Raw genomic sequence first — 26,912 nt, 5'->3', positions numbered from 1 at the left:
TACTAATTGGCTTAGAATCATCAAATTTTGTCAGTTGATGCATCTCAAGTCCTTGGAGTGTATCAACCAAAAAGTTGGTCACTGTGACCTACTTTTGCAACTTCATGGCTAAATTTAAATATTTCAGATACTAATTGGCTTGGAATTATCAAACTTTGTTAGTTGTTGCCAGGCTGACCTACTTTTGGAATTTCAAGGCTTTATCCTTATATATAGGTAACCAAGAGGCTCAAAACAGATGAGATTATAGGTTGTTCAATTTTCAGAAGAGCGATTCTAGGCCCTTGGGCCTCTTGTTTCTTTTTCACATCTGCATATTTTTATCAAGTCTTCCACCCTTTTTTCCCTAAAGAAGGGGACAAAAATTCCCTGAATTAGCTTGTTTGACATTGACCTCCCTTCATCTGAGCTGGTTTTCAACTCCATTTCATGCATACTGATGGATTCCTTTAATTACTATACAATAGACAAACCAGTAAGACTATTACCTTGATCTTTCTTATGTTATCATTGTTTAGCTCATTTCCAACTACAGAATGTTATTGTAAGAGCTTTCAGCATCTAGAAAGCCACAATTTGGGATTTCTCTCCAATTTCAACCTCCCATTCCTTAATTTATATCTAGATTTCAAGTGTTGACACACATGGATATATTTATTATTGAAAAAGCAACATGTTGAAAGATATAAAGAGTATTTTATATGTGCTGCAAAAGTTTGATTTCACCTTCCCATGATTTTTTTTTTTAAATATCCTCGCATTGTAAAATACATGTATCCAGATCAGGGTACACTCCAAGATAAAATAAGCTTGTGCAATCTATATTTTCTTTAATCTTCCTACAAGGCATTTACACATACACTGTAAATACATGTAATATGTTTACTTTACCATGATTTTATGATGGAATAACAACATTTATATGCACAAAAAAGAAGCAACAAGTATGTAATCGAACAAGTACAAAATGATTCTTCAATGTTCATACTACATCTACCAATACAAAATCATTACTCAAAACCAATTATAGTACATATATTTCTCTGTGTAGCAAAATATGTACATCTATAGATGGGTATGGACTTAAAAAAACATGTATATGACAAACCTGTCATGTATTAAAGAAATCAAAAAAGAAACTTAATATTCAAACAATGTCAATAACATGTTTTCAAAACATTTTGGCCAAAAAACAATTAATACTTTATCAAAAAACTACCTAAATATAGCCTGCATATTCATTACTATTTCTAAACTTAAGTTGAAAATGTTTCCAAAATCTAACTTCTTATCCAGAGTAAGAAAAATAATGACACATTACATGAATGCATACAAAACATCCCAGATTGGTGAGCTTACTACATGCAAGTAAAAGTACTGTATACATAATCGTACATGCTGCCTTTTATGTATTTCTTTTATAATGAATCAAGGATTATTGATTATGACTTCTTCCAAATAAACAAGATTCAAATGTAGAGGTCCACAACAGTGAGATAATCTATACATGCCTGATTTAGTTTCTGGAATTTACAGACCAAGTATGAAATATGTCAGATCAATAGCAACTGCTTCTACATATCAAGTTTCTTATGGAACACAAACATTGGCATACTGTTAATACATTACATTTATTGCACAGTTTCCTTTCCTGTAAAAATGAACTTCCTGGAGCTTTTAAAGAGACACAACTTCATACACAATTTCCATACAAGTTTCTACACAATTCTGTTCAACTGGGAAACTTTTGTAAAAATCTGTGTCATTTTTCATAATAAAATACAAGTATAAAACAAATATTTAAATTCTAAATGCTGATTTGCAGATTATAAATTTAAACTGTATATAAAGCATTCATGCTTCATTCCTCAGTGAATCATGATCCAGTGATTCATAAAATCTGCACTTGTCTTTTTGAAATAATTGTCAAATTATATCTTCAAGTACTTTGGCAATCTTATCAATATAATGACATGCTATAGACAACATATTAAATTTATGACAATAAAAGCAAAATAATTGAGATGACAATTGTTACTCTCCTGACAATCATAACAACAAAAATGTTTCTTATAACTACATGTATGAAATGTAAATATCTATGGTCACATGATCAATATGGTACAGGGATGACAACTTTCATTACAACAGCCTCTAGATGAACGTGTTTTGCATTACTTTCTATTGGCAGGAGGTTTACGATCCTTTGTTGCCTTTCCCTGCCCTCGCCCAGATTTTGTCTTGCGGACAATGTAAATCTCCTCCGGCCCATCATCCACGGGGGCGCTACTCAGATATTCGGCTTCGTCCTCTAGCTCTCCTGCTAGGATTGCTGGTGAAGGCACAAAGGACTGGACAAGTTGGAATGACCCACCACTCCCAAGACCAGACACCTGCCTGTAAACAAGTGGACAAACATGTGTTAAAGTTTTCCAAACTCTGATTAATTTTTAAATGCTAACCACATTTTTCAACCTGTATATTCACATGAAAATCTTATAACATATGAATTTTTTTCATTCAATTCAGGAGACATTTATGCAAATGTTTTAATGTATGAACTAGATTATAGCTTTATTACGTCAATGTAAAATACTGAGACAAGAAATATTATAAATATACTTGCCTGATAATATTCTTGGATATTGCCCGCTCCAGAGCTTTTTTGAACAAATGTGGTCTTTCATCAATTTTAAAGTTCTGGTGATACTGTAGAATGTACTTTTTTATCATTAGTCCTGATGCAGTTTTAGGTTCATGAGAAGCAATGATTGCTTGACTTATCATGTCTTCAATATCATTTGCTGTGAAATAAAACAAAAGTACCCTGTATCAATTTCATAGCACTAAAATAATAACAAGAGGCTCATGGGCCACATCGCTCACCTGAGCACATTGGCTAGGCAAAAGCACAAATCAGTTCAGTATTGAAAAGATTACCGGGGGAGGGAGGGAGGCTTGAATTTTAAACTACCTGAGGATGCTTCCATGTCAATATAACAAATGGCTTTGTTGTACTTGAGAAGATTTTAAACAAGAGGCCCAAGGGCCTTAACGGTCACCTGAGTATAATACAACAATTTAGAGGATCCATAGAGTATAAAATAAACTGATAGATGAAGCTTTGTTGTCCAAAAGCAAGAGAAATAGGATGATCAGAATCAATGAAATAATTAGTCTAGTACTCAGTAACAACTCAAACATTAAATTCTAATTTATCCCCCATTTAGCACTTTAACCCCACATTGCGACCTGTCACATTGGCCTCTCTTGGTCTTTGAAGAACATTTAATAAGTTATTTTTGTCTCATTTTTTTCTATTTATTATTTACAAGTCTATCTGATCATTAAAACTATGCAAGTATTTTTTGTATTATTCAATAATTTTTTTTGCATAATTCTCTTATTCTATTAACTTTCAAATATATTATTTACAGTTATTAATTATCAAAAGTAAATGGCAAAGGGGAATAATTTCTCTCAGTTGAATACAAATTAATAGAGCCCTGACTAGGACCAGAATACATGACCAAATGGTCCTGATGTTCAAAAATCTGATAAAAATATCCTTGCTTATTAAAACTTTAATTCTGTTTGCCTTCAATATGCCAAGGAACAGAGAAGATTTTCAAAGAAATAATGCATTTTCACTACAGATTTATCACACCCCTACCCTAACACTAAAACCCATGTCCCAGAGTCATAAAATTCATAAATTTGGTAGAGGTACCCTCATCATCATAACTATGCACTTAGTTGAAGATTTTCAAAGAATTAACACATTTTCATTTTATTAAGAAATATAGCCCCCCCCCCCCCCCCCCCCCCAACGAGAAACACTAAAACCTAAAGAGCACAAAATTTAAAATTTTGTAAGAAGCACAATTGTTCATCATAACTATGCACTTTATTTGTCTGCTCAACACTAAGGAGCAGACAGAATTATTTAACAGAATTAATGCATTTTCACTATATTATCAATAGAGACCCATCCTTACACGAGAACATCTGACTTAGAGGCTATGATTCATGAAGAAGCACTCTTGTTCATCATAACTACACACTTAGTTTATTTTATAACCAGGAGCAGAAAAGAAGATTTTCAAAGAATTAATGCTTTTTCACTACATAATCAATAGAGCCCCCTCCCCCCAACCTTGGGGCCATGAATTTCACAATTTTGGAAAAAACATCCTTGTGCATCATAACCATGCACTTAGTTTGTTTGAATAATACCCAGGAGCAGAGAAGAAGATTTTCAAAGAATTAGTGCATTTTCACTATATCATCAATAGAGCCCCGCCCTAACACCAGAAACCCTGACCCAGGGGCCATGAATTTCATAATTTTGGAAAAAGCATCCTTGTGCACCATTACCATGCACTTAATTTGTTTAAATAATACCCAGGAGCAGAGAAGAAGATTTTCAATGAATTAATGCATTTTCACTATACAATCAATAGAGCCCCGCCCTAACACCAGAAACCCTGATCCAGGGGCCATGAATTTCACAATTTTGGAAAAGGCATCTTTGCTTGTCATAATCATGCACTTAGTTTGTTTAAATGATATCCAGGAGCAGAGAAGAAGATTTTCAAAGAATTCATGCATTTTCACTATATAATCAAAGAGCCCCGCCCTAACACCAAAACCCCTGACCCAGGGGCCATGAATTTCACAATTTTGGAAGAGGCATCATTGCTTGTCATAATCATGCACTTAATTTGTTTAAATAATATCTAGGAGCAGAGAAGAAGATTTTCAAGGAAATCATGCATTTTCACTATACAATCAATAGAGCCCCACCATAACACCAGAACCCCTGACCCAGGGGCCATGAATTTCACAATTTTGGAAGAGGCATCATTGCTTGTCATAACCCTGCACTTATTTGTTTAAATGATACACAGGAGCAGAGAAGAAGATTTTCAAAGAAATAATGCATTTTCACTATATCATCAATATAGTCCCGCACTAACACCAGAAACCCTGACCCAGGGGCCATGAATTTCACAATTTTGGAAAAGGCATCACTGCTTGTCATAACCATGCACTTAGTTTGTTTAAATAATACCCAGGAGCAGAGAAGAAGATTTTCAAAGAAATAATGCATTTTCACTATATAATCAATAGAGCCCCGCCCTAGCACCAGAACCCCTGACCCTGGGGCCATGAATTTCACAATTTAGGTAGAGGGCCCAATGCTTATTACAGTCATGCCAACAGTTTGACTGCTTGATGTCCAGGAGTAAAGAAGAAGATTTTTAAAGATTGCATCAATTTTGGTGGTTTTAGCTCCACCCCTGGGGCCCCAGGGTGGCAGGGACCAGGAAATTCACAATTTTTGTTCCCCTTCACCCAAAGATGCTATATGCCAAAATTGGTTGAAATTGGTTGAGCGGTTCTAGAGAAGAAGTTGAAAATGTTCAAAAGTTAACGCACGACACACGACGGACGACGACGGACAAAAACGGATAGCAATAGGTCACCTGAGTGACTCAGGTGACCTAAAAATTTTCCCCATATATTCCTTTGTAAAAATTTGATCCCCCATTGTGGCTCCTCCCTATCCCAGGGGTCATCATTTGAACAAACTTGAATCTACACTACCTGAGGATGCTTCCATATAAATATAACTCATCATGGCTTTGTTGTTCTTGAGAAGAAGATTTTTAAAGATTTTTCCTATACATTTCTACATAAAACTTTGATCCTCCATTGTGGCCCCGCCTTACCCCTGGGGTCATGATTTGAACAAACTTGAATCTACACTATCTGAGGATGCTTCCACATGAATTTCATCTTTCCTGGCCCTGTGGTTCTTGAGAAGAAGATTTTTAAAAGATGCTATTAATTTGTCACTAATTCTTTATTATCTCCCCTTGAAAGAGGATGTGGCCCTTCATTTGAACAAACTTGAATCCCCTTCATCCAAGGATGCTTTGTGGCAAGTTTGATTGAAATTGGCCCAGTGGTTCTGGAGAAGAAGTCGAAAATGTGAAAAGTTTACAGACAGACGGACTACAGACAAAATGTGATCAGAAAAGCTCACTTGAGCTTTCAGCTCAGGTAAGCTAATAATACGTATCTATATGATCTAGTAACCACACCTTCTATTTTTTTTCATTAAATTACAGGACATTAGAACCCTTTTAACAGAACTACAAATGCATGTACGTATTACCATTGATGTTTCTGACACACAGGGCATACAATGGATGGCCAATATTGGTTAGCAAGATACACATACATCAGATATTCTACCACACTTATTGCCGAGATCAAAGAAATGCCACTGACATTATTCTCCAATAAATCACGAACGTCATCAAAAAATTATCAGATCAGAAACACATGTCAAACCTGTACAGTTGAAATAAATATTTCACTGTAGAATATAATACTTATTTAGACCATATCGATGTGTCGCCTTCCTCAGTCTAAATACTGTGTATTGCCTGAAACAGCTGATAAATATCCTTTTTATAACCAAGTGGGGCTGCTCCACGGACCTCCCCACAACATTTACACTCCCTGATTTTACAGATAAAGCAATGAAAAAGGCAACTGATTTTGTTATTTTACATTCATAAAAATTAATCAATATATGTTACAAACAAATTTATAGATAATTAAAGGATATTCTTAATCCAACGAAAGCGTCTGCATTTTGTGCAATCGATACACAAGTAAACCAACAAATTGACTCTGGTGTTAAATGGAACAGCGAAATCATGACATGGTGACCTAATTCATTTCTCTATAGAGGAAACAGTCAGCCGTATTTTAGTGCTGTTAGTAGAATAGAAATAAAGTCCTTGTTGTCGTGAATGATGCAGGATAACCTCCTCGGTCTCGAAATGTTGTCTGAAATATAAAAGGCTCGGCTAATGCCTCGGCTCTTACATTTCAGACAACATTTCTCGACCTCGGAGGTTATCCTGCAACATTCACGATAACGCGGACTTTATTTCTTAATATCCTCTAAAATAGGAGCATATATACCACATCTCTGCAGATAATTAACAAAGATAAAATTAATACAAACAGGACTCTTGTTAATTACTCACAGTATCCAGGATTGAATTCTTCCAGCAAGAGACGGTAGGAGTTCCCACTTAAATGCTGCCACATTTCCTTCGATTCACCTTTATCCAATGCCTTTTTTAAGCTGTAAATCATACATATGTATATGTAATATTGTTTCATTTAGTAACTTTCTGATTTGACTAAATTGTAATACTGTGGAATCATTGGATTTCATGGTGGCTCAATATTTATGGAATTTGTGGGTACCCTTCATCCATAAAATAACATTCTCCACGAATTAATATGCAAGGGTTTCAAAGTCATATTTCCTTTTGTAGATATGAGTGAACATACGGAATTACATCCCCACGAACCTGTAAAATTTAATCAATCGACAAAAATTGCCCCCCCCCTCCCCCCACGAATTTTGATGATTCCAGAGTATATATGTACACATAATTTTCTTAAACATAAATACTATAAATGTACATCCTTTGACAATCAGAACATGACACAAACAGTCAAATATGACAGTGATAGCATGCAGTTCTGATAAAAATTAATGTTATATAAACCATAATGTATAAATGTTCCAGCTGATCAGACTATAACAACTATTGTACATATTTGTACAAACCTGACATCTGTGTTCACTTCTGGGTAGAATTTGTCTATATACTTGATGATCTTCTTCAAAGATGTCTCTTTGGGGTCACTCATGTAAGTCAAAGCCATGGGGAAAATGTCCTCAATTCGGGAAGGATCTCCATGTTTAGCTGCCTCACCTCTGTAATTGTTCCTGGGTGCAGGTTTGCCTGTCAATCAAACCAACTACATCAACTTCATAGTCAGAAGCATATTTACAAATGAAAGTATTGATGACACACTGTACATTTTATCTTAGTGTTGATTAAACTCGCTGCTACAACAAGACATACCCCTTTTCTTCTTTTTCTTTTTGGCTGCCTTGTCATCTTCTTCCCCTTCTGCCTTTGGACTGTCTTCTCCTCCTTCAGTAGAACTCTCTCCTGCTCCTTCAGATTTCCTCTGTCTCCCTTTCTTTTTAGGTGTTATAGCATCTTCCCCCTCCTTTTCTTCAGTCATACTTTTTTCTCCTTTTTCTTCGGAACTCTCCCCAGCTTCCTCCGACTTCCTCTTTCTCCCCTTCTTTTTTGATGTTTCTTTATCTCCCCCTCCTGTGGCCTCACTACTCTCATTAGTATCTCCATTTTCTTTCTTGTCATCTTCAACTTCACCTTTCTTAAAGTATTAAAATTAAAACTTTGCAAATTCACTTACAAGTAGCATTTAAAAGTCAGCGTCACAAGCCACAGGTTTTGTGTCCATTCTATTTCCACAAACCTGTAGCTGTTTTTTACATTCTCTCATTCTCATGAATGAATCACTGGATACTTATGAAGTGATTCCAGATTTATCTTGACCAATGAAATCACTCTGTGGCAATTTAGGTACATTAACATGGTGGTGTCCATAATGAAATTATGTTTGCTATGCTTTTTATTGATAAAAATACCATAGATCCTGAAGAAAAGAGGCCAGTAAAATAATATTCCTAAATACTTCCAAAGCTTAACATTAAAAGATGGTTTCAAAGCATATGTTGTCTAAATGTGCTGAAAAGCGTCACTCATTAAAACGAGGAAATATGAACCAAAGTTGATACACACTTGTAGTTATGGTTACATCCAGCTATAAGATAGACCACCCATTTTCATTTAACAAAAGGTTTCTGTTTTGAAGCATTAGATAATTATTCCATTGGTTGAATGTGTGTTATAAATATTCATGAGGATGACAGAATCCTGTAGTAAACAGCCTCAGGTTTGTGGAAATAGAATGGACACAAAACCTGTGGCTTGCAACGATGTTTAAAAGTATACAAAAAGATTTAACCTTTTAACATTGTTGCACATGTGATCTTGTTTCAGCAATACATTATTAGCTATGTAGACACTGAGAGGGGCAATACGGAAATATATGGGGTCCTTGCCTCGCCCAATATGCATTTTTTTCAAGGACCCCATACATTTCTGTATTACCCCTCTAAGTGTCTACATAACAAGTTTATCCTGTCAAAGATTTTTTAATAAAGTTCATTTTCTCTGAGTTAAGCAAACCGTTCCATAACAATTGTTAATTTACATCGTGACATTGTTTAATGCTTATGTGACATCAGTTATTAGGGTCCTTGCATGTTCAAATGAAATTATGATCTGGGCAGTATGGCACGGGGGGGAGGCTGCATATTGATTTGATGTGTGGTGGGTAGGTCACATGGAGGAGGCAAATTAACAATATAATGTCGGTAGTCGGCATAATATGGTTTAATACAGTATTCTTCTCAACCAATGAAATTTCAAGATTTTTATCAGAGGCAGGATAAAAAAGACTGCATAGGCACAAATTATGTAAACAAACATAAACATTTACGTTTTTCTTTATTTTTGGTTTTGGTTTATCCTCTTCTGCTGTGCTTTCACCTGGGACTCTATAAAATCCACACTTTCCAGATCCTTTTACCTGAAAAACATACCATTCATGCAACATGTGAAGATTTTCATTAATACTACCGGTACTTATTACTATTGGAATAAGAAATGATGAATACATTCCAAACACTCTCAGTGACTATTTCTTTCAGGAGATTGATTACAGTGATCAGCTATTTTAAATCCTACCTATTTCTTTTGTTTTAGCAGTTTTCAGAGGGCAATGGCTACACAAGACAGGTATGTAGTATGGGGGGGGGGGGGGGGGGGGCTGACCATACCACTTTTTTCCAAACATAACCTTTTACTTCAAAATGTTCATTGAGAGGCCATTCCCACCCCCTTTTTGTTTCAGTATATTCAAATTGTCCCATCATGATAATTAATAAAATTTGTTTGTGGAAAAAGTTGGAACCTACTTGAAGGCTTGAAGGGGTTTAAACTGACCTGGAGTCACAAGATCCTATAATGTTCACACATCAATTTGTCATCTTCATTTCAAGGATGAACTTTCTGGGTTTTTTTTTTCTTTATTAAGAACAAGACAGAAACTTTTATATATTTTTATCAATAGCCCTAAGCTTGCCAAAATGACACTGGGTCAAGAATCAAGATCATAGCATACCTTCAGGTCATAAACTATCATTATATCAAGTATAAACTTCCCATGTTTCTCTTTTATAAAGTTATGGCCTAAACATGTACTTGTCATTTTGCTGTGACCTTGAACTTGCCAAAGTCACTTTGGGTCAAGGTTATAATATAAACTCAAGATTTAAACATACTTTTAACTCATTATATAATACCTGTAGACAATAACTTCTTTAAATGCTAGTTGATTTATTGAAAGGTTTTCTTTTTATTTAGAAATTAGCTCAATAATAAATGAATAAGCAATCTCTTTGTCAATATGACCTTCTAACAGTTCCCCACTACAAATATGTTGTCCAGACAGGAATTATACATTTTTCTTGTAGTGACCTTGGATCTTATCCAAAAGATACAGGGTCAAGACTATGAGCAATAGGTCAAGTATGACTTGAAAGGACAGAGAGAAAAAACCCATCACTGTTTAATCAGAGAGCATAAACCCATTACTGTTTAACCTCAAGCAATACTCTTTCCCAGCAACACTCATTTCTTTATACAATGAAAAAAAAATATTTGGGAATATTCTGATAGTGGCTCTCTGAAATTCAAATCTGGTGATAAATGAGTTTACCAGAATGATGTTGCCATATCTGACTCCTCTGTCCAGGGCATTCAGCAGTTTGTTGGGATACGACTCTACCTGTAAAGCTGGATATTTAGATCCTATCATTTGCTTCAGACTGAAGAATCTCACACCTTTGTTCTTCATTGTGTTAAGGACCTTAATAGAAATAATTTGTTTATAAAAGAAAAAAAAAACATCATTTCAAATACCAAATACAGGTGACTCTTGATGGCTCAAACTTCGATCTCTTGAAGTTCTTGATCTATCCAAGTGAGTCTCCATCCTGATTTTTTTCTCCTATACAACTCAGCAATTTTACTCTTGATTTCTCAAACTATCAAAACCATTGATCTCTCCCAAGTCAAAATTCAGTCCTGTAATGCATATTCTATTGTAATCTACTCTCGATACCTCAAACTAATTACCGGTATGTGTACACAAGATGAATACTGCTGTTAAACTCTAAAACTGTTGTGAATGATCATAAATTACTTCAGGTTAGACTACCTTTAAAACCAACCAAGTACCGTAACCTGAAATTTCCCAACTCTAGAAACTTTGAACTGTTGAAGTTTTTCCACGGTCCCATGAAGTATCTCAAGACACCTGTACTTTTAATAGATAGAAAACCATTTTGAAAGAGACCTGTTTCCGTCTACAGTATTACCTTGTTGTCATAGGGTCATTTAAACCAAGTATCTATTTTCTAATAGTGACTTTGAGGTGCAAAGTTCTTCCATCGAATACCTTTAATCACACCTGGTCATTTACACAGAGTATCTTAACCTTACAGCCTTGGGATAAAAGGATACAGGATTTCCAACCCCAGTAATGATCTCATTCAGAATGTCCTTCATTTTAAGACTAAGGGTTTCTCCTTGTACCTTCTTCTCTCGGGGTTGGGTTTCTTTGATGATTCCATGCAGTGGGGACATCATTTTTACCCCAAAGCATTTTCCTAGTTTCTCCCGAACTAACTGAAAAATATACAACTTTAAATTTAATACTGAATGTTTATGTAAATAAAAGAACATTTCAAATTTGACATATCTATATAGAAACTACATGGTTATCAAAAACTTGATGAATTTTCTTCACAATATTTTTTATTTTTTTCCTTGAGGTTATAAAAACTTAATCTTTACACATTGTTTAACAATAAATTTGTTTAACAATTTTAATAGATCAGGTTATTAATCAGTATATCAAATCTAGACTCAGAGACTTCAACCCACCAAATCAAAGAACAAAGTGTCTTTATATGAATATTGAATACATATTGTCATAACTGATAATCATGAGTTTGACTGTTAAAATAACAAATGAATTTTATAAATTTTCACCAATTACGTCATTTTTACATGTAGTGTTGTCTAACATGTGACAAATAATTCTAAAATTAAGATTATAAAACCACATCTATGTCGATCATAACAATTGTTAGAAACATTAAGCAAAATCATGCATCACAGCTGATTATCTCGGTAAAAAGAGACTCATGAGTCACTGTCCTCGTTTAAGTCACCTTAAATGAGCTTTTCTTGAGATTTTTCATATTTATTCTCATGTAAAACATTTCTCTGCTGATATAGCCCAAATCCTTGTCCAAGAAACAACTTAACAAACTTAGTTCTATTCTACATGGTGATGACTGCATATCAGTTTGACTTATTGTGCTCTGCTGTTCTTCAAAAGGTTTAGAGAATACATTATTTGTCTCTATGTAAAAGTTTGATCCCTTAATGTAGTCCCACTCTTGTTCTATGGACAATGACTTGACCAAAATTGAATCTACATGGGAATGATTGTAATTCAGTATAAAATAGAACAAACTGTTCTTCATCAGAAGATTTAAAAGATTTTTTTCCTGTATATTGCAATGTAAATTTGCCCTCCCCCTATGGTTCTAGCCTTGCCCAAGGGGCCATCATATAAAAAAAAAATTGAATCTACACTTTGTGGAAATGCTTGCATGTAAATAAAACTTATTATAACATTTCTGTTCTTGGGAAGAAGATTTTTAAATATTTTCTCTATATACTCCCATGTCACAATTTTAACCCCCTATTGTGCCCAATCTTAGGTCTGAGAACCCCCTACTGTGCCCCATTCTAGGTCTGAGAGCCATTATTTGGGGGGATCTTTCTTCACTTTAAAGGGATGTTTGTGTAGTAATATATAAATAACTGTATCCTTCTTTTCTGGACAAATAGATTTTTCAAGATTTCTTTTACCTGCATGTATTTATTATCAATATGTCAATCTCTGAATCCCTTCATCATGACTCTTCCCTAGCCCAGGGTGGGGGTAGGTATCATTTGAACTTGAATCTCCCCTACATTGAGATGATGTTTATATGTTAAATTGAATCATTGTCACCCTTCTCTTCTTGAGGAGAAGATTTTTAAAGATTTTTTTTGTCTCTATACCGGTAATATGCAAATTAAAACTTTGACCCCTTTCTGTCGCTGGGCATAATGATTTGGGGAAAAAAATGCAGTTTATTTAAATGCTCTATCTTTTCTGGTCCAGTAGGTTTTGAGAAAAATATTTTTAAAAGACCTAATCCAAATTTCACTATTTCTTTTTGGTTCATCATTCTAAACCAGCTTAAATTCCTTTCAAATAAGGATGCTTCATACCAAGTTATGTTGAAATTGGCTTAGTGGTTCTGGAGAAGAATTGAAAAATGTGAAAAAAAAATCCTGTTAAAAGACGTAAACTTACAGACAACAAACTGACAAACTTTGGTCAGAAAAACTTATTTGAGTCTTTTGGCTCAGATTATTTTCAGTAATATTTATTTGAAATTTAAAATTGACTTGCACATCTAGGGCTAAAGGACCAAAAGTTAAAAAAAAAAAACAAAAACAACTGATAATAATAATCACTAGTCCAAAAAAAAATTCACAGCCTTCCTCTCTGGTAACAGGATTTCCTATTAAATACATCTTCAATGGCATCAAACCCAAGATACAGAAAGTTGACAAATCACAACCAGCAGAAATTATAGTTATTTGAGAATGGACTTCTTCTATTAGCTTTAACCTGGCTCAGTTGTTGCTTCCAACGACATATTTTACATTTTCTTAGACTTTTATCAAAATGAGCTAAACATATGTGTACAAAACCTTACCCTGTTGAATAACCCTACATCTGCAACATTGCCTGAATCTTGTAGGACAGATTCTGTGTAGTATTCATACATCTTGTTTGTGCTCACATGAACATCATCTTTAACCTCAAAATTGTCCATAATCCTAAAATCAATATGGTGCATTTATAAGTATTTCAACATAGAACTTGAAATGCTAATTTGAGCATTTTTTTCTGTGGCTTTTTATATTGTCAGTTTTTACATATAAGCGTACATATATGAAGGATACTGTAGAAGCACAAATTTTCTTGGGGATAAAATTTCGCTGATTTGTCATCTAAAAAGGTTTTCGTGGGCATCAAATTTCATTGTTTCGAAAGTAACCCTATTCAATATATAGTCATATAAAAATTTCGTGTAGGATTTAATTTCATTGCTAATTGTTCACAACCAAATTAAATCCCCAACAAATATTTCTGCTTTTACAGATTTACAATAATGAAATCGGAACGAATTCTTTGCTTTCCTTAAATAAAAATCTTGTGTAGCTTCATGCAATCTAAGAAAAACAAATCTACAAGTATGAAACTTTTCACTCCTTGTGTATTTGATGATATCAAAATATTATTCTACCAGTCTTGACACTTTTGCTCCACAATTGGAATTGTCCTTTTGCGTTTCTCAAACAGAATATCATTTTCATTAAGATAAGCTGGTGGTGTCTGCGGAGGCCGGGCTTCTTTCTTTTTCTTTGGAGTTGGCGTGGGGGTGGCTGGAGTGGAGGCAGGGCTTTTTGCTGAAGTGGCTGCTTCTTGAGCCTCTTTTTCCCTTTTCTTTTCCTCAAGATATTCCTGTGCTTTTTTCTTGAGTTTGATGGCTGGCATGGTGAAAACAGGTTACTTGTTATTAGAAACAAAACCTGTTAATCTAGATTTCCTGAAAAAAAAAAACTACTCTGAGGTATACAAGTTTCATACTATCTATGCTTCATTGAATTTACATGATACATCTTGAATCTTACCCTGTACAAATATTTGTTTGTTTTAAATTCAAGAATATCAGACATGCTAAATAAGACTTGGATGGTTTCTGAGACATTAATTATCATAATACAAGGTTGTATAATGCCTTTATCAAAACAGACAGTTCAGAATCAAGCATTATATAATTCACATAATCAAATATAAGGGCTTTATAAATTGTATGTTCACTTAATCCAAGGCATAACTTACCTACACTTAGCCATTTTCAATGAAATAAAAATAAAGATTGTGATGTTTTCTTTATGCATGTTATAAATAAAAAAAATACATTTATTTTTCATTTAAAGCCTAAATAATTGTAAAAATTAAATTGTAGCATTATCATACTGCAGCCATGGAATTGTTTCACAAGATAACTATACAGTCTCAGCCCTCATGCAAAATGGGATTCCATGGTTACTTGACCTTGACCTCAGAAAAAAGGATCATTTTTTTCTTTTTAACAAGTTTAAGAATACCATAATAAAACAGATTTTACATCATGGTAATGTTTTAAATTTCACTCTCAAGCTGGTCAATTACCAGCTGTCTTGGTTATAATACTGGGCTATATGGATGGCCTTCACCTTACCGTTTCGTTCCAATAATTTTTGTGCATGATGAGCTGGTACCTACACTCGTCTGATCATTCAATTGTGACTAAATCACATTTACAATTGCATTGATAATAGTTTGAAGTAACATGCATAAATTACTTAAACCGTTTCATTTCATGGGTCGGTTAACTGTAATATAAGATTATTTTGGGATATGTTAAGAAAGTGCAAAATTTCAGGGGTTATTTCATCGGAAATATGTCTGCAAAGGTTTATGCATGGGTGATTTGTCACCAATAAGTTGCATGATGCATCCTATACAAATCGAATATTTACATGCAACGCACAAACCTGCAAAATCGGAGTGAAGGGATTGTGTACTTCTTGCGTTGCGTACTACGTCATCGAATAATGTGTTCTCTAGATGATCGTTCATAAGAATGTCGATAAATCTGACATTGGTTTTTATTTCATAATCTGGTGTATTAACGAGGTTGGATCCTGATATTTAAAGTCTTAAACTTTTTTTGTCAAGTATATTTTTAGTTTCTACACACATAGCTTAATTAAAAATCAAAACAAAAAATGGGAGTCAATATGCTTCTTTTGGCGCTACAGTACATTTAATATGACCTTTTTGCACTGAAATTTGTGTCTTAATCAAAAATCACCTCTTCGACGTTTTTCCCTCCAATGTTTTTATCCAAATAAAGCATGGACAAAATAAACTATTAGTTTATTTAAAAAAAGACACATTGAAATTGTGACAAAGAAAAAGTTGCAAATTTCTTCGCATAATCAATTATTTGACCTTTCTGCACTCACAAAATGTGATTTTTCTGGCATTAAAAATTTAACAAGCAAAAAAATTATTTTAAAGTCTTAAACTTTTGCTGAATTTAAGCAGATTGATCAAAGTTATATTATATATTCAGAAAAGAAAAACAAAAGTGGGGGTCTATGATGTAAATTTTTAGATATTACTAAAAAAGTGTTAATTTTATGTTAAAATTGGCTCAATTTTTTCCTGGACTTTCAGAATATATTTACTATATTTGTCACAATATAATGAAAGAATTCATGAGAAATAACTTAATAGATATTTCAGAACCAGAATAAAACATTTCACTGCAAAAAACAGCTCTGTGTGCAACCAGCATGGAAAAACAGGAATTTAAACTTAACAGTACTGTATATACTTCAAAAGGGAAAAATTGATCATTTTCTTCTAAAAAAAACCTTCCGCCACAAAATATAGTTCCTAGCTTAATCCTATTTGAATGGAATTTAACCGCGGTTTTTTCATTGGATATAGTTTAATTTGCATTGTAGAATCCAGATTTAATATTAGAACTTAAAAATGATGCAGAATTTTAGAAATAAAGGTCCAGACCAAAATCTGCTCAAAGGCTCAGGATCGAACCTCCTTAATCAGTTTATAAATTTCGAATACTGTTATAATTTTTCCATCACACACCAATATACCCGAGTAAGGACCTTGCAGCAGGGACCTATATATATATATACCAACATGCATCGATTCTAAGAAGCTTACAACTTTATAAACTAATGAATTTTGGCACATTATTATCATTATAAATCATCAAGTTTATTTAGATGCTATTACATTACTTAACGTAAATTTCCTGGATATACCTTTTTATGCTTTGTTACTTTTTTTATCGGAAAGGGGTGGTATATTTTGAATTTCATGCGAGGCTCAAATGAAAAACGAATTACGATCCATTTATCATGTTTATAGCATCAAATCAGCCGCAAAGAAATGTTAAGCATTTCAAAGTATTTTTTAAAGAGTCCAAGAAAACATACCTGAATTTGAATATGATATCTTTATATCTCACAGTAGAAAAACATAAACATTTTACAATGTACATGTATTACCAAACTACATAGGCCTACAAATATTAGCATCAAAATAAACAGAAGTGAAACTAGTTACTTTAATTTTCAACTGTTCAATGCATTGTTATCAATCAAAATTAATTAAACCAGATAAAAGATAGAAATGTATTTATTATCATCAAAATATTTGAGATCGATGAAGAAAACGCATGTAATTACTGAAATTTATTATATATACCAAATTCATAACGTTTCGATGCTCTCTGACAATCAAACCGTAACAAAACTTTCAACGTGCACTGCTGATACCCGACATCACTGAATTTTCTATGGACTGAATTTTGCTTCTACATCCGAGTAAAAACTAGTACCATGCCCACGTCCGGCTAAGCTTGTAAGAACAACATCTGAGTTTTTCTTCAATGTATGGGGATCATCTAACATCAACTTCTTGCATATATAAAATAGGTAAAACACAGGCACGTAGTATCGGCAGGCCAGGGTAGCGCAGGACCAGTCTTTAAAAAAAAGGGGGGGGCTTAACTGTAATTATTTAGGGCATGCAAATATTTTTTTTTACTTCTTATATTAGCTGTTTATCGGAAAAATGTCATGTCGTTCGCACCGTATTATCTCGTTCATATGACATAATATCTGGATCACACGACTTAATATCTCAGATATTATGTAGTTCTCATGAGGTAATTATCTCGTTCGCACGGGATATTATCTCAGTCACATAAATATACAGGTCCGTCAAACGCAAAAGGGGAAGGGGACACTTTTTTGTACGTATTTTGCTAAAGTAAATTTACCTATAGAAGATGCCCCCCCCCCAACACTTTTTTGTGTTTTTTTTTTTTTTTTGGTCACATTTTTCGGAGGGGGCGGTTGCACACCCACTTCCACTTTTAAAAACGTTGCTACGGGCCTGTCGACAGAACCGGAATTGACCAATATTGTAATCGATTGTAAAGAAAATTTACATCGTGGAAGCCAGCATAAGATACAGGCAAACCGCCTCAGGCAAATAGATCGGTTCTTGGGTCCAACAAAACGCATGTTGCCCTTAAACCCAGTCAATATTTTCGCTATACACATGTATATACATGTATCCCCTACTACCAAAACTCCGTCATCATAAGCGAAAAACACGCCAGGTTACTCTCTGAATTATTTTTTGTATCTTGTTTGCTACACTGTAGTAATGAACTTAAACATTGTTTTCAGAACTATTTTAAAAAACGTCCAATGAACCCTAACTCCGCCACTAGGGCCCACTACAATATGTCAACGTATTACTGGGAATTTTTTCCAGTTTAGATTTTTCTCCCTTCATCTCAAACTTGTAAGCATAGAAAATTAGTTTTGAAGATTTAAAATAGTATTAAATTGTATTTTAGGAAAAGTATCAACAACAACAACAACAAAAAATTACGTTAATATAACGTATTTAAAGCTATATACATGTATGGCGTATCTGGGTTAAAAAAAAAAATAAAAATACGAGATTGGGCCATTCCCAGTTTTTTCTATGTTTAGCATCCGCGTGCGCCTAGGTTTTTGACACCTCATACTAGAAAAAACAAAACAAAATCAGGAGTCATGAAATTGATTATTCTGGTTGAAATCTTCGATTTCTGTCAATTTCTCTAAATATTTGTCTACAATAAGTCATGCTAGATTTTTCTACAGATTAAATCTTTCTATGAGAAAAATAGAATAGATCTAATAAAATCAAATCCTTTGATTGACCTCATTTTTATGATTATAAATTCTGTGTTTTTTTCTTTTTCTTTTTTTTTTTTTTTGGTTTTTGTGTTTTTTGCGATAGTTAGGTTTTTGAAAGATGGGTGGACGCTAAACAGAGAAATAACTTGGAATGGCCTTGAGTGTAGATAAACAAGATATATGTTATTTACGTTAAAATTAAAATTTTCACTCGATTTTGAACTTGAATAATCTCATGTTTCCTCAGTTAAAATGACTTAAAACTGTCTTTTATTTAAATGCGGAGTCGGTAAATAATTGTTTTAAATTTCTAATATCTTTGAAGCGTAATTGATTTAAATTGTGTAATTTACAGGAAAGTCCTATCTTTATGTAAAGTAATGAAACAAATAGAAAGATCTTTTTTTAATTTTAGTTATTCTGGATCCGCCACTGGATGGAATAGTGTATAAAGGAAAACTGAAGTGCTTACTGATTTCACATAAAATATAGGGGGTTTGACGATAAATAAATAATATGAATTGAAATATTTTAATAATTTATGAAATTGTTTTATCAAAGTTTTAAATGTTTAATTCAGCCACGCTTTTTATTTTGAATTGTAAATGATGAGTAGTTCAGTTTTTAATTAATAAACCTGTAGGTAGGTTTTTATGTTGCTAATGATCCTCCATATAGGTCTTTCAGGACCCATACCGAAATATAAAGACGCCCTTACGTTATGACTGATTATCTTCAATTGTAATCTAGATCATCCTTTTCTCAAACCAAAGCATCATTTCTTATTTTAGCGTAAAACACAGAAAATCGATATTCTATTTCTAATCTCAGCTGTACGGATCTTTGGATTGTGGTAGAAGACGCCATATTTGTTGACGGTCCGTGCAGAAGCGTATTCTTGCAAAGATGTTTTGCATTGATTGTCACCAGTGTTCGACGTTGTAGGTAAGTATTTGTGCAAAAAATGCGTTAAAATACAGGAAAAACGATATAGATAGCTGCAATTAAGAAAGATTTCCTATTACTAAGAAGTATCACGAAATGACTGTAAGTGACTGAATGACACCGAAGGGTTTAGTCTGTGTGTTGAAGTACCTGCTACTAACTTTTGAGAATGTGCATTAAACTCGTTCTAAAAAGTTGGGAGAAAGTCTAGAACTACTTTAAGAAATCAATTGGTGCGTACACATGCTAGTCATTGGCAGACGGTAGTCATTGGTATTCTGTTTATCACTCATTCTCAATACCATTGTAGTTTGATTATTGATAAGTTCTATGATGTTGGTATGGCATTGTTATATAAAGTGCTATAATCCATAAATGTACACACATGGAATATTAAAGGATTTTTATCATCTGACAAAGTTTACATGCTATTAAAATCATCCATTTAATATTCTCTGGTAGAAAATTAATAATTTTTTTTATGTTTTGGCAAAGTTGGAAATTTCTCATTGTGCAAATTTTGATCACCAATGTTACGTTGCTCTGATGTCATAGGCGTCCAACGTGGTTAAATGAAGTTCTTATTGTGTTTTCAAAACAGCTCAATTATTGCGTCTATTGAACCTGTTAGATGATATTGATATATGAGTGATAATTGGATTATTAACAACTAGTAAGGTATAATTTATAATATGTGGCATTTGGACGCACAAATGTGCATAAGAAAGTATTTAGGAAGACTTTTTTTCACATTTCCTACTAGAATTTTGCAGGAGGTGAAACTGGGCCCTTTTTTCTGCAAATGCAGGGGCTTTGTCCCTGTTCAGAACTATAATTTATGCCCCAACCACAAATTTGTTGTACTTATAAAACATTGAAAGGAAATGATACATTTTAAGACAAGAACTAATTAACTAATTAACAAAATGTATTTTAAAAATGTTGCACAGAATCTAGTAGGAATGTTGTGAAATTCGTAATGGCGTATGGCGCCATTGAAGAAGTGTACAAGGGTTGTCCAAAAAGTTCATGGACAAATGCTTAATTTTCTAAATAAAGTCCGCAGTGGCAAACGTGTATGATATCTTCATATAGACCATAATTTAGTAAATATATGAAAAATTAAAACAATGCACACTATTTTATGAACACTATAGGTGTAAATACTTTGTATATGCAAGCCGCACGGCCCAGTCTGACGTAACGCTAATTTCATGATAACGTCAAAGATATGGATTTTGAATTTTTATCACATGTTCATGGACACATGCTTATTTTCTTTATTATGCCACACTGCCAAGTGTGTGCAATAATATTTATGTATAGACCATAATTGATTTAATTTTTAAAATTCAAAACAATACACAATAATTTACGAGCGTCATCAATATAAACACTTCGAATACACAGGCTGCACAGCCCAGTCCGACAGCACTAGATTTATAACAATGTCATGAATAGGGATATTCTATGTTCATCAAATAAAAGTGGTTTTCCACTTCTTGTAGTGTCTCCGAAATTTTACACACCATTGAAAAATCGTATACACCAATTACGTATCAATGAACTGAATATATTCCAATAATTTCAAGTTGTTTGGAATAAGTGTTTTGTGTCTGACGTCGTTTCAACCATATTAAAATATAATTGTATGATTGGACGCTGTTCCGTTTGGATGGCCGACGTCGCTTTTTCTGTCAATTTTTGAAACATACTTCTTGCGGTTTTCACTTAATATTTTCACTGTCCATTTATTAAGCGATACTAAAGATATCAGAAAATGACGATTGCCGCTTTATTTGTGACACATTTAATTTGTATTAAGCTTTGACTCGTTTTATAAAGAAAATAATCATTTTAATCAGAACACTTTATTTAAAAGTTTATGGCATTTAACCCTGGTCCGTGTGCACTATCGGCTACCTTTAATGACCGCGATTTTTATAAATATATTAAGTTCAAACAATAAAAGCCAAGGCCATCATTAAAAATATCTTTGTTTCCCCTAACCCGACCCTAGAATCTTAAGTTGGGTAGGTAGGTAGGTAAATGTTTATTTTTTTCTGACAGCAGCTTTGAAAATACATTCTGAATTTCTGATAAGAACGGGTTTTGGTTAAATTGTATTTTGTAAAAGTTGATAAACATTAAAAAAAAAAAATTTGAATAATCTTCTTTAAAAAAACTTCAGTCGGTGGGATTTAATTGGGTCGGTCGCGTTAGGGGAAACAAAAGTATTTTTTATTTTGGCCCAAACTATTCTAACTTGGATTTGCATAACTAATATTTTGGTATACAATAAGTATATCTTGAACGATTAATTTTGACAAAAACCTCATTGTCCACGAACTTTTTGGACAACCCTCGTAATTTCTAGTAATTGATATTCACTACTGGAACAGACAAAAGATTAAAATATTATTAAAATACTCAACAAAGGAAAATTTAAATTCCTGTATTTATCAAAATGTGGTATATCATTCTATTGATTCGAAGTCCCAAGTTGTCAACAGTTTCATCTTCACTGTCTTCTCTACTTGTCTGCACATTTTCTTGGTTATTTCACTCTGCCAGACGTTCAAATATAAGATTGCTCACAATCAAAAAAATCAATACCATTGGCATATTATCAATGTCAAATTTTCCCCCAACCCATATTGTGTGATCCATTTATTAACATCAAAATCTATTCAATATATTTATTAATACGATTAGCTATACAAGTTCTTATTGACCATTGAAACCTATGATGTTTCAGTACCGTGTGACCCCTATCTAATTAGTGGAGATATTTACTTTGAGGACCCTATATTACCAATGTTTTATCTCATAATTATGAGTGACTGTTTTCAAAATTATCTGATAATATTAAAATGATAATTATATGTTTCAAGAATATTGTGTTTCATTTTTAAGAAATTTAGATATGTGATATAAAAAACCCTTTCAGTGGCAAATCCCTTTGCAGCAATTACAGCCATATTAAGTCTTACACCATTATAAAACAGAGACAGGTCCAGAGTCAGCAGCCATTTGCCAATAAAAATTTTCAAAATGGCTGAAGAAAATAAACAGCCGAAATGGCCTTTAAGTTTAACACTGAGCAGATATGATAGCTATGGATGTGCAATTTTATCGATATACCGGTATATCCTAATTTTTTATTGCACGATACGTATCGAGATATGGAGACTCAAATACCAGTATTCAGTATGTAATTATAAATTCCAGAAATAATTAATTTTTTTGTTCAAACTCTTGAATTACAATTACAGGAATTGTAGAACAAAATATTGTAAAACAACTGCATTCTAGCATCCAGACATGCTCTATTAATATATGAATAAAAATGGAAAAAGTGAAGTTAAATTTTCACTCTATATTTGTTAGAAAATTCATTGTAATTCATTTAAAATCATAGTAAAACAAAATGTGTCTGTGAAATACTGATGCCCCCGTTTGGCAACTTATAGGGAAGATTAAACTGTCTTAAACACAAATCAAAAAATAAGGTCTTGTCTCGAGGAATATACCTGTGAGATATGAAAGCCCTAGCAGCAACCATTGAATAGATATGGAAAAGGTTATAGTTTTTCAAAAGTAAATCAAACATCAAGGTCAAGGTTAAATGATCAAAATTAATGGTGCACAAGGAAAGGCCTTCTCACAAGAAATACACATGTGAAATATGAAAGCCGTAGCACCAATTGTTCAAAAGTTATGGTCAAAGTTAAAGTTTTTCAAAAGTAGGTCAAACTCCAAGGTCAAGGTCAATGGATTACAATTGTTAGTATCCAAAGGAAGGTCTTGTCAAAAGGAATAGACATATTAAATATGAAAGCCCTAGCACCAACTGTTTAGAAGTTATGGCCAAGGTTAAAGTTTTCCAAAAGTAGTCCAAACTCCAAGGTCAAGGTCAAAAGTCTAAGTTGTTGGTATTCAACGGAAGGTCTTGTCACAAGGATTACATATGTGAAGTATGAAAGCCGTAGCACCAACCATTCAAAAGTTATGGCCAAGGTTAAAGTTTTTCAAAAGTAGGTCAAACTCTTAGGTCAAGGTCAAAGGGTCAAAGTTGTTGGTGTCCAAAGAAAGATTTTGTCACAAGGATTACATATGTGAAGTTTGAAAGCCCTAGCACCAATTGTTCAAAAGTTATGGCCAAGGTTAAAGTTGGGTAAAATTTTGCAAAACTGGGTCAAACTACATGGTCAAGGTCAAATATGGTGGTACCAAAATAAAGGTCTTGTCACAAGGAATAGACATGTGAAATATGAAAGTCATAGCTCCAACTAATCAAAAGTTATGGGCAATGTTAAAGTTTTTGCGGACAAACAGACAGACAGGGCAAAAACTATATACCCCTGAATCTTTGATACAGGGGCATGAAAAAATTATGTATAAAAATATCATGATAATTTTGTGATATATCTTTGAAAAATCTTGATAAATTTTTGGTAATACCCATCCCTAATGATGGCCGATTAAAGTCTGTAAGGGCCAGTCATATTTTCTATTTACATTTTTAGCTTACTTGAGAAAGCTTAAGTGAGCTTTTCTGATCACAATTTGTCCCTCATCCATCTGTCTGTAAACTTTTCACATTTTCAACTTCTTCTCAAAAACCACTGGGCCAATTTTAACCAAAGTTGGTACAAAGCATCCTTGGGAGAAGGGGAGTTTAAAATTGTAAAGATAAAGGGACAAGTCCCCTTTCAAGGGGAGATCTTCTTCTCAAGAACCACTAGGCCTGAAAAGCTGAAACTTATCTGGAAGCATTCTGGGGTAGTTAGAATCTGATTTGTTCAAGTCATGACCCCAGGGGTAGGGTGGGGCCACAATAGGAAATCAAATTTTTACATTGAAATATAATTAAAAAATCTTCAAAAATCTTCTCAAGAATTACTGGGTCTGAAAAGCTGAAATTTATGTGGAAGCATCCTGGGATATTGTAGAATCTAAATTTTTCAAATCATGACCCCCAGGGGTAGGGTAGGGCCACAATAGGGAATCCAAGTTTTACATTGAAATATATAGAAAAAATGTTTTAAAATTCTTCTCAAGATTCACTGGGTCAGAAAAGCTGAAACTTTAGTGGAAGTATCTTGGGGTAATGTATAATATAAATTGTTCAAATCATGACCCCCAGGGGTGGGGTAAGGCCACAATAGGGAATCCAAGTTTTACATTGAAATATATTGAAAAAAAAACTGTTTAAAATTCTTCTTCTCAAGAATCACTGGGCCAGCAGGGTTCGACACTAACATTTTTAGGCTTTAGTCTGGCCGGACTAGTGCTTCTTTACTTTTACTAGTACACACGCAATTTTATGAGTCTGTCCAAAAAAAAAAAAAAAAAAAAAAAAAAATTGGAACGGTTAATTTAAAAATAAACTTTGCAATATACTTTTTATACTTTTTTGAAATTAACAAAGCATTTACGTGAAATGTTTTATTCCAAGATTCATTTCAATGAAATCTCGCTATCAGGAACTACGATAGTATTCCTGATCTCATTCGTTTTTCTCTATACATTGCATCCGAACGTCCGACATCTTTCATTATGTGTCATACTAAATCATAATTGCTAAAATGTTTTATTTTATACCAATCAGTCCTAAAATTAAGCACTGAATTGACTCGGAATTGCCTAACTTCCCGCCAAGAAGCTAGAAAGCTAAAAATACATGCAGGGTTTTCCAGTGAAAGTGTCGAGAATTGAACATTGGTAATTTATTGATTTTTTTTTTCGAGAAATTTTTATTAGTCCGTTCGGACTAATTAGCCACAGATTTTATAAGTCCGAATGAAAATGTATTAGTCTGAGACTAACGGACTAACATTAATATCGAACCCTGGCCAGAAAAGCTGAAATTTATGTGGAAGCATTCTGGGGTTATGTAGATTCTTAATTGCTCAAATCATGCCCCCGGAGGTAGGGTGGGGCCACAATAGGTATTACAAGGAGAACAATCTGGTGAAGAACAGCCAAAGTTACTCAGGTGAGCGTTGTGGCCCATGGGCCTCTTGTTTTCCATTCACATCTGATTAATATACTGCTTTCTGCAACTGAAGATTTTGTCAGCTAATGACAGTTGAGTATTAGATCTTGATCCCCAGGTCGCTTCATATAGTATACCCGGTAATTTCTTGTTGCTGATACGCTTCACTACCAATATAAGCACAGAGAAGTGGACAAGCATGATGCTGTGACGAATAAACTTCTCATGGAATATAATTATATAATTTATTGGACAGCAAACTCTTCAGTTTAGGAAGAAGACTCATAAGAATGATGTCAATGAACCTGAAGAATCAGAAAAAAATGGAGAAAATCTTACTGAAAGAGATTCAGAGATTTTAAAATACATGGCTTAGCATAAATCTGTGGAAATTCGTGAAATTGATTATTTTGGTCGAAATCTTTGAATTCTGACAATTTCTCTAAATAATTGTGTATGATAAGTCATATTAGGTGTATTTTAAGCATTTAATACCTTGAGTTTGCTAAAGAATAGATCTTTCTTCTAGAAAAATAGATTAATGAAATCAAATCATTTGAATGATGTCATTTTTATGACTTTTAAGTCTGTGTTTTATTTTTGGGCTTGTGTGTTTTCTGTGAAAAAGTAGGTAGGTTTTTGAAAGATGGGTGGATGCTAAACAGATGAAAAACTTGGAATAGCCTAAATGCACTAGTGTTACATTGTTCAGTATTTTATTTATAATTATTACCTGTAGATGCATTAACCTGACTTCATGTAATTATGATGGGAAAGAATTGAATATTATCGACTATTAGTTGGCTTATAATTTTAGGAGGTTTAGGACAGAGTGGCCTATTATTTTTCTTGTAAATATGCCAGGTGTCCTATTATTATAGTTCTTTATTTCAATGAAAAACCCTAAAATTTAGAAAGTACAGTGAAACCTGTCTAATCTT

At 33.5% G+C, this 26,912-nt stretch overlaps 2 protein-coding genes across 2 annotated transcripts in view; one reads left to right on the top strand and one right to left on the bottom strand.

Annotated features, from left to right (window-relative positions):
• Positions 1 to 805: 805 nt before the first annotated feature.
• On the bottom strand, positions 806 to 14,788 carry LOC133199546 (heterochromatin protein 1-binding protein 3-like). The gene is made up of 10 exons (XM_061335364.1): positions 14,486 to 14,788; positions 13,892 to 14,015; positions 11,568 to 11,732; positions 10,762 to 10,893; positions 9,481 to 9,570; positions 7,968 to 8,289; positions 7,667 to 7,844; positions 7,071 to 7,171; positions 2,623 to 2,804; positions 806 to 2,393 (listed from the first exon to the last, which is right to left on the bottom strand). The coding sequence occupies exons 1-10, from the start codon at positions 14,734 to 14,736 to the stop codon at positions 2,175 to 2,177; spliced, it is 1,764 nt and encodes a 587-aa protein (XP_061191348.1). The 5' UTR covers positions 14,737 to 14,788; the 3' UTR covers positions 806 to 2,174.
• A 5,068-nt stretch (positions 14,789 to 19,856) lies between these two features.
• Positions 19,857 to 26,912, top strand: part of LOC133199544 (protein Gawky-like) — a 33,112-nt gene continuing 26,056 nt past the window's right edge. Inside the window, exon 1 of the mRNA XM_061335360.1 lies at positions 19,857 to 19,970. The gene's annotated coding sequence lies outside the window, so the exon portion shown is untranslated. The remainder of the gene's footprint in view (positions 19,971 to 26,912) is intronic.

The sequence above is a fragment of the Saccostrea echinata genome, unplaced genomic scaffold, assembly GCF_033153115.1.
Source record: "Saccostrea echinata isolate AGI-Se365-2 ecotype Australia unplaced genomic scaffold, CSIRO_AGI_Sech_v1 ptg000034l, whole genome shotgun sequence".
Lineage (NCBI taxonomy): Eukaryota > Metazoa > Mollusca > Bivalvia > Ostreida > Ostreidae > Saccostrea > Saccostrea echinata.
Note: the sequence above shows the minus strand (reverse complement) of the source record. Positions and strands in the feature narration are given on the sequence as shown.